At 33.9% G+C, this 13502-nt stretch overlaps 1 protein-coding gene across 1 annotated transcript in view; it reads left to right on the top strand.

Annotated features, from left to right (window-relative positions):
- Positions 1–12771, top strand: part of LOC111051138 (anoctamin-5) — a 52537-nt gene extending 39766 nt beyond the window's left edge. Inside the window, 4 exon segments of the mRNA XM_039442319.1 lie at positions 4580–4949; positions 7724–7993; positions 11644–11806; positions 12543–12771. Coding sequence (XP_039298253.1) covers positions 4580–4949; positions 7724–7993; positions 11644–11806; positions 12543–12658 — 919 coding nt within the window. The 3' untranslated portion in view covers positions 12659–12771.
- The last annotated feature ends 731 nt before the right edge of the window (positions 12772–13502 follow it).

Here is a 13502-nt window from a genome sequence, read left to right as displayed (position 1 = left end):
GAAGGTAAGATTATTGTAATGAATAACTAATTAAGTGGATATTTTAAGAAAACAAAGATATTGTCAAATTTCACTGAACATTTATTGAAAACTTTAAAACAGTACCATGGTTTCACGTTTACCAACGCATCATCAGCTGTACTAAGGAATGAGGATACAGAAACATTATTAACCTAATCTTAGTAGTCTAGAGCTCCTAAATAATTGGGTGGCAATAGTTATAAATTAAGTAATGAGTATTATACATAATATTAAAATATTCATTACTAAGATTAGGTTAAAAATGTTTCTGTATCCTCATTCCTCAGTACAGCTGATGATGCGTTGGTAAACGTGAAACCATGCTACTGTTTTAAAGTTTTTAATAATTTTTTAGTGAAATTTGACAATATCTTTGTTTTCTTATTATGGAGAGATTTCACAACATCACCATCAATTCTACTAATTTTATTAGTGGATATTTGTTTATTCAATTTTCAAAATCTCAAAATAATCATTGTTTATGAAAAATTTTGGTGGCTATGATAGTAGTTAATTCAATAATTGGCAACTAGACTGATGTAAACGGTTCCAATGGAGTCTCTATTTATAGAGACATGTCGGGAGTCTTTCAGTAGCCTAAGTATTCAAACTGTTCCATCATTGTATATTTTCAAATCAATATTACATGTTGAATTCATTCCAAGTTGACTCAGATATTCATGGTTATAACACTAGCAGAAAGATTAACATTTCAGCTGAGAGACATAGGCTGAGTGTATTTGAGGTAACACCTACTTATAGGGGACAAAGATTTTTTGCTATACTTCCAGCTGATTCGAGAGGTATTGTTGAGGGAAAACTATTCAAAACAAAACTATATTCTTTTCTTAGTAAGAAGGCTTTCTATGATGTTGACGAATTCTTGTTAAAGTGAGAAAAATTATCATTAATTTTCAAATTTCATAAATTGTTAAAAATGTTATTGGAGCTTTTTTTATTACTGATATTTTCTGTTATTCTGTTATTTATCTGTGACGTTTTTCAACTGTATTATATTGTTTTGCTATACTTTTGTTGAAAATAAAATATTATTATTATGATTCTCGGCTCATGCATAATCTGACGTGCACTTGCACATACACGCATGTGATATGATCATAAACTCACTAGCTTTAATCTATTATTTTTAAGTATATGTATGAATAATTCTTGGGTAATTGTGATTGCCCCACCATTAAATAAGTCACTAATACTAAGTACTTGGGAATCATAATTGATGAAAACCTTAAATGGGATGTTCATATTAAATACATATGTAGAAAAATTAGATAATTTTACCAAGTTAACAAAATTCTTAATAAGAACCACCTGAAAATGATGTATCATGCTCTAGTCAAGTCAATTCTGCAGTATGGCATAGTTGTTTGGGGAGGCTGTTTCAACTGTCATATTTCTGAATTATTTGTAGCACAAAAACTGATAATTAAAACTATATTAAGCAAACCCAGGTTCTATCCAACGGATATGGTTTTTAGTGATTTTGAGGTCATGACTACGTCAATTATACAAATAAACCGTAATTGAGTACTTACTAAAATATAGATCCGATTTTCCTCTCACATTAAACTCTACACTCAATTATTATAATCTAAGGGCCACTGCTAACAAATATGTAACCTACAACACTAATATTGAATGTATAAGGAGGCAGTTAATTTACATAGGTACTAAAATAATAAACCTTATTCCAAATCACTTTCTCATGGACAATAAGATCAGCGGAAATATTAAACTGGATATTAAAAACTGGACATACAGTAATTTCTTCTTCCATTTAGATATATGACTCGAGATTTCTGCTCCAGCATTGTTTTTTCATTAGTTTTTCATAGTGGGTGGAGATTTTAATGCCAAGCATAAGGATTGGGGTTCAAGACTCACGACTACCAAAGGAAAAGAACTCAGAGAGGCTATCCAGGAGCTGGGATGCGAATTCCATTCAACAATTCCATTCATACGTATTGGCCAACAGATTTGAATAAAACTCCAGATCTTCTAGATTTCTTCATAACAAAGAGAATATCCAGTAATTTCATCGACATTGAAGAGAGCTTTGACCTGGATTCTGATCATTCAGCTGTAATTCTCACACTTAGTGAACGAATAATAAAGAAAGAAGACAGACCAATGTTAGTCAACAGAACAACAGACTGGGAAGCTTTTAAAGTGGATTTGGAGAATGAAATCAACTTGAATATTCCACTTAGAACAACTGAGCAGCTAGATGAAGCCGCAGAAAATTCATGTGGCAAATCCAGAAATCAGCCTGGAAAAACACCAGACAATATACCAGGAAAACAAAAGGATGCAATTACCCTCTGGAGATTCGACAACTTGTTTTAGAAAAACGAAGGGCAAGAAGAAGATGGCAACAAACTCGTGATCCTGCTGACAAAAATATCTTGAATAACAAAACAACAATTGAGAAGAGAGATAAGGAAACTAACTGAGGAATCCATTAAAATTCCATTAAAACCTTCAAAATTTGAGAGCTGATGCCAATACAGATTATTCATTATGGAAAGCAACAAAAAGAATTAAGCGGCCAATATTACAATCCCCTCCAATTAGAAAACCAGAAGGTACTTGGGCAAGAAATAACAGAGAAAAGGCAGATTTATTTGCTAATCATCTAGAAGAAATCTTCCAGCCAAACAACATTCAATCTGAAATTGATCCTGAAGAAGATATAATAGATGATTTAGATACAGAGATTGATCCAGTTTCTATAAATGAGGTTCAAGAAGAAATAAAATATAATCTGAATACCAAAAAAGCACCTGGGTTTGATCTGATACAAGTAGCAGGAATCTGATACCAGCCTATCAATTTGGTTTCAGGCAGAAGCACTCAACCCTGGACCAAGTACATAGAATCACCAATGTAATAGAGAAGTCATTAGAGAAAAAATCGATATGTTCAGCAATCTTCCTTGATGTGGCACAGGCATTTGACAAAGTGTGGCATGAAGGACTGATCATTAAACTTCATAAAATTCTCCCCACTCAACTTGTAAAACTTTTAAAATCATACATCAACAACAGATTATTCAGAGTAAAACAAGGTGACGACATCTCCGAATTGAAGGAAATAAGGGCTGGAGTTCCACAGGGTAGTGTTCTTGGACCAGTTCTTTATGTGCTGTACACAAGCGATCTTCCTGAATTGGATGCAGTGACAATAGCTACTTTTGCTGATGATACTGCAATACTGGCAGAAGGGGAAACAGTACAAGAAGCAGCCTCAAAACTACAGAATGCTAGCAACAGATTCAGTGACTGGACCAAAAAATGGAGAATTCGATTGAATGAGATGGAGTCTATTCATATCAACTTCACAAACAAAATTATCAATGACCCGATTCGAATAAATCTGAATGGGGATGTAGTACCACACAGCAACACAGCAAAATACCTTGGAATGAATCTTGACGCCAAGTTGAAATGGAAAGAGCATATCAAGATGAAAAGGAGCGAGCTAGGACTCAAATACAGTAAAATCTATTGGCTGTTGGGCAGTCAATCACAACTCTCATTGGACAACAAGTTATTGATTTACAAACAAATTCTAAAACCTGTCTGGACGTATGGAATTCAGCTTTGGGGCTGCTCTAGAACTTCTAACATCAGTCAGATTCAAACATTCCAAAACAAAGTACTGCGGAACATGGTGAATGCGCCCTGGTACATAAGGAACAGCGATTTGCACCGAGATCTGCACATCCCCTATGTGACCTGTGAGATAAGACGATTGGCAGCCCATCATGAGTCACGTCTTCATCAACACGACACACGACAATACCAAAGTCATCCAACTACTAGACAACACTGAACTCACTAGGAGGTTGAAGAGAACAAAGCCCTTCGAGTTGGTGTAGTGCTAGTGGAGTGAAAAAAGTATATTGAATAAAAGTGTAGTGAAATAATTTAAAGTAGTTAAATTATAGATTGGAACTGTAGGCTTCACTGGAAGACTTTAGCAATCAAATCATTTAGGATAAGAAATAACAGAACAAAATTAATGGTTAGTCCTAGTGACTAGTTTTAATAGAAATAAAAAAAAAAGTTTTTTTTTCATTTTTCAGTGGACTTGCTTACCTTTATTTTGCGTACCTATTCCTCTGTTTTCTTCCTTCCCCCCATTTCTCCCTTCCCTTTTTTCCTCATCACTTCTCTCTTCTCTTCTTTGCCTGCCTATTACATGGGAAACCATAGTTGGCTAGGTATCTTCCTCTCTTTTTTTACTTTCTCTTCCAACACACCCAACCACAAATCCCATGGTTTTTTTATATTTGTAACATCTTATTGTATTTGTTTTGTAATTCTTTGTTATTTTGTTTTGTCTTGTTTTGTGTGTTTTAATAAATTTAAATTGAAATTATGTTTATTTATTTAATTTTTTAATGATATGTCATATTATAAAGAGTTTGTAATATGTCTTGAATATTCTAAATTAGCAACAAATTAATTGAAATTAAAATCTATGTATTAATACATCTATGAATTCTAACCATCTATTTATTTATGTTCTATTTTAGACTTGCCTACAAATGGTGGACCACACTGATGATTTCCACAGGATTGGAGACGAAAAACGAATCGGAAGACGCGATGGAATCGATGGCTCCACGCCAGTGGACCGAAGATTATAAATTGCTGGACTGGGGACCACGTGGTCTCTTTTACGAGTACTTGGAGGTGGTGATGCAGTACGGGTTCATCACCATATTTGTGGCTGCTTTTCCACTGGCTCCGCTGTTTGCTTTGCTTAACAACATTTTCGAGATGCGATTGGACGCGAAAAAGTTTCTCACCTTTTACCGACGGCCGGTACCTAAGCGAGCGCCCAATATTGGTGTATGGTTCAGGATACTCGACGTTCTTGGCAAGCTCGCTGTTATATCTAATGTAAGTATATATTCCAATTTATTTATTCACCTATTTATCTATCACATTGTGTACAAATACTTAACATGAGGAAAGGCACAACAGGCTCATGCCCAAAACTATTCCATTTCCAATTTATACTATACTGTCCAAATCAAAATGTTGGTTATGTCACTTTCACTTTTCAAAATACTCTTCAATACTCAGATAAACATGTAAATTTTGAATCAAATAGGTACTATTAGAGTCTAAAATAAAGAAATGTAGAACAGTAACTTGGTAATTATTCAAAAAGTCTAAATTTTGAATGAAACTAGAAATTTAAGCACACCCAACAATTCAGTTCATAATTGATTTAAATATTGCAAGTCAAAAATTTAGCACATGAACGAATTTAATTTATCGAGTAAACGAATTCATTCAATTCATTTCAATTGAAATGAATGAATTTGTTGAATAGCAATTGATATTGTGGAACTTCGCTTATATGTTTTTGTCTTTTAAAGCAAAACTAATAATGTTAGAATATTTTTTACTTCGAAGTGGTTTTTCATTAGTATTTTTTTTGTATTTTTGAGCTCTAGTTGCAATGTTTTGCAATAATGTATTATGTTTTGCGAAATAAATTAATTTTTGAATTGAAACTTCTCCATAGTTGAAAAAGTACAGTTTTAATTTTGTCACGTCCACATTATTTATTAAATCTGCATTTTCGTGTTCAAACCTACATATCTCCAGTACAGCTGAAGATGTGCTGGTTTCAATGCGAAACTGCAGTCCTGTCAACAAATTTAATACATGTGGATATGAAAAATGAAAACTGTGTTTCATCAATAAGTGGATTTGTTGCTCGAATAATACATTACTGAATAATCCCGCCAAGCCGAAATAGCCTTACAGTAGGTGTCTTTTAATAAATTAAAATAATGCCTCCTTGTTTCATACTTATTATAACTTGATATCAAATCAAAACAACTATTGTATTATGATCAATTTATTGACCATAGATACAATATAATATACTAGTGTAATATAATACACTCGAACCTCTCTATAACAAACCTCTACTTAACGAAATCCTCTACACAACGAATTTTTACCTGGTCCCATGACATTTTTGAGTTTTGGCTGCTTATTTACCACTATTTAACGAATTTCGGACCTCTCAACAACAAAGTTTTCTCTTGACTTCAGCATACAAAGTGTAGTGTGTATAGGAAGCAGACTGTCATTTTCAAGGAATTCTTTAGTTTCAACAGAAAGGTCAATAGACTAAAAATAATGGTAATTCAGGTAGGAAGAAGATAGGTTGGTAGACAGTCAATAGAGGGTGAAACACATGTCGGAAATTGAATTCAAAGAGCTTGTCATTATTGTAGACCAGGCAGGTGAACGACTGGACTTTCCCATTCTTGCTTTTGTCACACATTCACAATTCTTTGAACTGACTATGATGATGATGATGATGATGATGACTTTAATGAACCTGAGGAGAAGAATCCGTCAGATCAAGAAGTTCTAGAGGCTTTCAAAATTATCAGGCAAGGATTAAAACTGAAAAATAGTGTACCAGACATGACCGACTGTTTGAATAGATGTGAGTCGTTTATCGAACATGATGTTTTATTCAAATGCAAAATTCAACCGATATTACTCACTTTTTCAAATATAAAACAAAAAAAAATATAAAGGAAATTTGAGTTATTATAGTATTTATAGTTATTGACAAAATAACCGTATTTTGCGTTCCATCTAATAGTAGTGTAAAAAGTTGAAAAATATTGCTTCAGAGTATGTACTTCGATTAAGTTCTACTAATAGTACAAATCAAGCTTTCTGGAAATAAATTGGTGAGTTTACTTATTACATTCTACAAATATTAAAAAACATGTTTTTCAACAGCATGAATTTTCAAATTTGTACATTAATATTGGCCTAATAGGTACCCTACTTACGTTCGCGATATGTTTTATGTACCATATTCATTTATTTACCGCTGTGATACGATATTATAAGATCCAAAGGATCCTGGCAGTTTTCTTGACAGAACAACCTCTCAATAACGAATACCTCTCGGCAGCGAATTTTTTCTCGGGATAATCGACTTCGTTACACAGAGGTTCGACTGTATATACTGTACAGTAGTAACATAAAAGGTATTTGCAGATAGATGTGTTCGTATGTGTTTTAAAGTTTTAGAGTTGTAGGTCAACCTCTTAATACATTTTGAGATTAAAATTATTCTGTGGGGGTTCTGGTAGTCTTATGAACGGGATGTCTTTTGTCATGGAACATGAATATTATGGTGGAAGAAGTCGAAGCGTGTAGAGGTGGACATTTTGAGCATATTCTTTAATAATCTTTAATTACTAAGAAATCTATTAAGGAAAGAACTATAGAAAATTCACGTATGACGGACGCATCATCACGTCTGAGCTACTGGACCGATTAACATGAAATTTTGCTTATAAATTCTTAATTCACCGAGGATGGTTATAGGCCTATTTCAAACTTCAAGATTCCAGTCGGTTAAGTTCTCAGTTTGTCAAGTTACAAATCAAACCCTTGCGGAGCACGGGTTACCTGCTAGTCAGTGGAAAAATATTATATTCCTTCTGTGTATAACAACTATACATTTTTAATTACAACTGAATTCCCGTTTTATAAATTGCATTAGAAACTTGGTAACAGGACTAGAAAATCATCCTTTATTAATACAATTATTCGATATATTTGGTAATTCATTTACTTATGAAATCTTTGCACTAATGTTGTTTGTTTCTATTATTCTCCAGGCTTTCATAATAGCATTCTCATCGAACTTCATACCGAAATTGGTCTACCAAATGTCAGTAAGCGAGGACCATTCAGACAGAGGATTCTTGAACCATTCTTTGGCCTACTTTGACATTCGAGACTTCACTCCTCCGCTTAATTCGACCTACAAAGATATCGACCACTGTCGGTATGCTGAATACAGAGAACCGCCATCCAAAAACTATAAGAGGCCTCTCATCTACTGGAAGATTTTGGCAGCTAGACTTATATTTGTAGTTGTATTTCAGGTGAGAATATCCTCGTTTCCCATTTTCCAGATTGTTTAAAGACTTAGTTTAAGCGCCTGCTTTGGAGCGAATTTCATACGGGCGTCCGTTTTCTTAGGGTGGCCACTAACGACAGGACAAGTGTGTCGAACATGTGTGAACAAACATGCTCGACGGACAAGTTGAGTTATCGGTGAAAGGCTTCGATCCAAATTTTTTTGAGGTTAGGTCTTTGTATCTTTGATTTTTTCTCCTCGCTGCTCTATTTGAGGTTACCTTATTTTTGGATCATAATAATGTGTAATTTAACAGTGGTTTATTTATTGTAATTTGATTTTTTCTCCTCGCTGCTCTATTTGAGGTTACCTTATTTTTGGATCATAATTATGTGTAATTTAACAGTGGTTTATTTATTGTAATTGGATTTTCTCTCTTCGCTGCTCTATTTGAGGTTACCTTATTTTTGGATCATAATAATGTGTAATTTAACAGTGGTTTATTTATTGTAATTATTTTTTTCATGTTAGAAGCTGCTTTCAAACAGCTGTTTTTCGTTTTCTATATATTTATTTCATCTCATCCACTGACCTTCTACTAAAGGGGTATATGGATTTGTCAAGTTCATACAACAATAAAATGTGTGCTATCCTTGTGAAAGATAGCACTATGAGAATTACGGAGGACCGAGTTTATTAACTATTGAGCAATTACTGTAAATCATAGGTGAGAAAACTTACGGGAAGTTGAAGTGAGAACGTCACGTAATAGCCAATTATTGGCGAGATGACACGAACGATGTGTTGACATGAAGACGTCAGAGCGGAAACTGCCTCCTCGCACAAAACCAAGGTCAAGAAAAATGAAAGGAGAGGGGATGACTTGCGTTTCATAATTGAAGTAGTTTACACAATTACCAATAAATGGCATGTAATCCTTAACAATCCTCTTAAACCTCTTACTTGAGGTTTTTAATGCTCATTGAACTCCTCCACTAAATATGCACCAATAGACAGCAGATCCATTCTCAATTGAATTCTGAAATTTCTCCCTGATATTTTTTTTAAGTGGGATAGTGACAGGTTGTACATTCGAATATCTGAGCTGCGTATACCTCGTTCATACATACTACTCCGGTGCGCATCCTCTCTCAAGTTATTTCTGTATCTGGTCGAGTATCATAAAGCCTGTTTTATACATTGCAATCTAGTCTAAAAAAAATCAATGAACAATTTTTGTAATATAATAATGGGTTAAATCAATATTAATAAGATAGGTAGTTCTCACCGGGACTACTACTTCTAGCAACTAGCTTACAAATATTATTAACGAATAAGTAAATATATAGGTAAACAAAATTATCATCTATTATAGAAACACATTCACACTATAAACCCTGCTCTGCGTCTGACACTTTCATTCCACAATTCTAAGGGCTCGGTCTTCTTCAATCTGCGCAGAATATGTGTGTTGTCAAGTAGCTGAGCGACTTCTTCATTTTAAAGCTATGCAAAGGCTAAAAATAAACTTTCTACTGGTGATATTTTTCAAAGTTTTTCGATTTGTATATCATCAAGCTACCAAAATGAGAAAGTCTTGTCAGGATAACAAATTTTTTCCGATCATTAATTTTTGAGATATGAGCGCCTGATGTTTGAATTTACGTGACAGAACATTTTGAAATTCGGTGAGAGATGAACCCATGAGATCTAGAGGATGGATTCTTCATGGTATTGTTGATCTAGTAAAACAAAAATTCAACAATACTATGAAGAATCTATCCTCTAAATCGCATGGATTAATCTCTTACCGAATTTGAAATGTTCTGTCCCAAAAATTTAAACTTTAGACGCTCATATCTCAAAAAGTAATGATCGGAAATAAATGTTTTCCTGAGAAAACTTTTCATTTTGATAGCTTAATGATATACAAATCGAAAAACTTTGAAAAATATCACGAGTAGAAAGTTTATTTTTAGCCTTTGAACACCCTCAATGCCGTTGGATCCTGTCTGCATGCTTGCGTGAAAATCGTCCAATTTCTGATGAGACGAACTCCACCTCCAGATCTCTGTGGATGTCGGCATTCCGGATGAATCTTGGAGCAACAACAATGCTCTTCAAAACTTTGTTCTGGAACCTTTGAATCACATCCACATTACTCTTGCTGGTACAGCCCCACCGCTGTATTCCATATTATTATTATTATTTTTGTCATTTGTTACGTGAAGCCACAAATCTGAGCAGAGCTCAAGTGGCATGTAACATGTGTCATGAACATTTTTCTATGCAAAGTGTATGCATCTGTATCAACTCAAAGTATGAAGGCACCACAACATTCCTCCTTTGTATAGGGACACGCTTCCACAAGTACATTAGTAATTGAAGACAAGAAAAGCCTATGACTACCACATAACCGTATTATTTCAGGTAGACAATTGAAGAGCTTCAGTCCCGAATAATATGGTCCTTTTTCCAAAAGTGTCAGTCTGTGAGCGGGGTACTGATATACAGCTGAACTCTTTGCTCTTGTGCTATAGCCATGGCAAACTACATTTCCTTCAAATCTCTCTGAATTTCTGAAGACAAAATTTACAGTCTCAAGGAAGTGCAATGCTGGGACCGTGAGAAACCTGTATTTTCTAAAAATGGGCCTACATGAATTGGATGGCCGCAAGCCCTCCAAAACACGAACAGCTTTCTTTTGCATCTTAAATATTTTATATAAATTATTTTTACTATTCCCCCAAAAGAAGATGCTGTAGCGTATTAGGGCTAAAAATATCCATGATACACCTTCTGAGCTGTCCTTATCGTTCTTAGTGAATGTCTTTTTCGTTCGAAGACTTGTCCGTTCACACATGTTCGACATACTTGTCCTATCGTTAGTGGTCGGCCTTTTAGTATTGATATAGGAAGTTGAGCGTAGACGGACGGTCGATGAGGGACGTAAATAGTACAAGTTGTAAAGAAAAACATTCTATCAGAGTTGGTCGTTTACGGCGATTGGCGGACTTGAGAAAGGAAATGAGTTGGATTTTATTGACAACTACAGCCGTCCAATGAATTGAATAGAAGAAAACCATAAAGGGAAAAATTCTCAACTATGATTCTATAATTTGAATATTTCAATATGCATCTTCAGTAACAAACTCTTTTTTCTACATATTACAACCTTTATATTATATAAATTATACATTTATTGGTTATATTACAACCAAATTAGTTGGAATTATAAAGAAATATTTGGTACAAATTTATTAAAACCATAAAGAAAAGATAGCATAAGAAGATATCCCATGATATAGGGTGTTCATGTTCGACATTTCACTATCAACTCAAGCCGATAGCTCAAGTAGTTATTTTCTGTGAAGCTGGTAGTCTCTCAAACTGTGCCGTTCTTACACTCTCACTCGGCCTCAACAGAAATAATAGACAGTTTAATCGGCATGAGATAACAAAAATCGGCTTGAAATTTGCGACATAAACGACCTATATCATGAGATATCGTCTTATGCTATGTTTTCTGTATGGTATTACACAGTTATCCAGTGGTGAGAGTGTACTACCCAAATTCATGATCTACTGATGCTCTTTATTATATTTATCAATCAGAGCTTAGTGTACCTCTTGTGTCAATAAGTAGAATAATATTGCAATCTGTGTTTTTTTCAGAATATTGTATCACTGGTAATGTTGGCTGTTCAGTGGTTAATACCAGATGTACCCGCAAGGCTAGGGGACCAAATAAAGCATGAGGCTTTACTAACCAACGAGCTAATTATCAAACAAGAAGCGAAAATAGCTAGCAAACGAGCTGGGTGTAGTAACAGGCAAGGTATGTGTTCCTAGTTTTTTTATAAATTATGTGGAACTTATATCCTTGATGTCAACGTTTGCAGAGCATAATAATATTTCTTTATCTGCGACCATGTTATAATGTAAACATTACATCACAATCAATCTAATAACAGCTGTCGGAATGGATTTTCAAAACTGTATCGAAAAGTAAGCTTTTCACAACATTATGCAACGACTTTGAAGAGAAAGAAGTCAGTTGTTGGAGTATTAAGAAACATCCAATTGTCAAAGCCGTGCTGATTTCAAACTAGTCTTGTTGAATTTCATCATCCCTCCTTCTGATTCAAAGGAAGTTTCAATCAAGTAAATTGCCTTTATTTCAAATGATCCAGTATCATTGACTTTATTTAATCATATTTTAACCTACTAAGTTTTCTTGTACTCATTTTTCTTTATATTCGAAGAGTTAACTGAAACATGATCATCAGTGAATAAATTAACAATCACTGCACAATAAATTAAGAGTCGATTATACAATGGAAATTTGCTGCTTAAAGTAAGTTTCTGGTTATTTAAAAATATATTAAAATATTATTTGTGAATACGGCACATCAATACATTATTTTAGTATTTCAAATAAGAGTCCCAAATGTAGTATTTGTTACATCCGATGTATCAATCCAAACTCACTGAACTTTGAAATTAGGTGTGCATGTTTTGCTTATTCAATCACGTAACCATCCTTCATGATATCCATTTTTTTTGTTTTCCAGATTCAAATTTGTCTGACGATTCTTCATCGCTGAGGCATAGACATCAAAGTGATGTCCAGAGCAAAGAAGATATTGAATTGCAAGAAATTTCTGTGAAAAGAAATGAGATTGTCTAGGACAATTACAATAAAATGTGGCAAAATTACCTTGTCTAAGGTAGGTAACGACATTGAAATATGGTAAAATTGTGCAAAATGACATTGTCTAAGGTAATGACAGTAAAATATGGAAAATTGGATTTTTCATTTATTCAGTTTCCCAATATCCTCTAGAAAATGAAAATGAACAATTTCTTTTTTAATATTGTAAGGAAATGTGCTTTCACCAATTATGTAAGAAGGGAAAGAACTATGATAACAAAAGAGAACAGAATAACTAGAACTTTAATGAGTCTTTAACATATTTTACATTTGAACAAAACAAGATTAATTTTATTATAAAAAACATTATTGATTTGAAATTAATGGGGAAAGCTACTCGCTGCTGCTAAATTTACAATCTTTGTGGTTAATTAGCAAAGAAAAACTCAAAAAGGATAACACCTACCTTTTGAAGATGGCTTCCCCCTTTGGCATTCACTGGTTGAAACGCGACGTTAATTATTAGTTAAAAATCAAAATAACTGATCTAGTGAAATGGGTTCAGATCCCGTCTTATTCAATAAAACAATTCTCTTTAAACTGCCCGAACTGCGACAGGAAAACTGTATTATAAAACAAGAGCAAAATCTATCCTTTTCACCAGAACAGCCGGACTTTACTGTCAGTCCTAACGAACGAGCTCTGCCCCAAAAGCTAAATTTGGTTATTAATATAAACTCAGTCAATGCCAAACATGAAAGCCATTTCAAGTACATATTTTTATCTGTCGCACAAGCGGCACGTTTGTTATTAGAAACAAAAGAGAAGCTACGTTAATATTGACAACAAATGAAATAAACAATCTTTCTGTCGATGACAA

The sequence above is a fragment of the Nilaparvata lugens genome, chromosome X (assembly GCF_014356525.2).
Source record: "Nilaparvata lugens isolate BPH chromosome X, ASM1435652v1, whole genome shotgun sequence".
Taxonomy (NCBI): domain Eukaryota; kingdom Metazoa; phylum Arthropoda; class Insecta; order Hemiptera; family Delphacidae; genus Nilaparvata; species Nilaparvata lugens.
The sequence above is the reverse complement of the archived record's forward strand: the minus strand, read 5'-3'. Positions and strand labels throughout refer to the sequence as shown.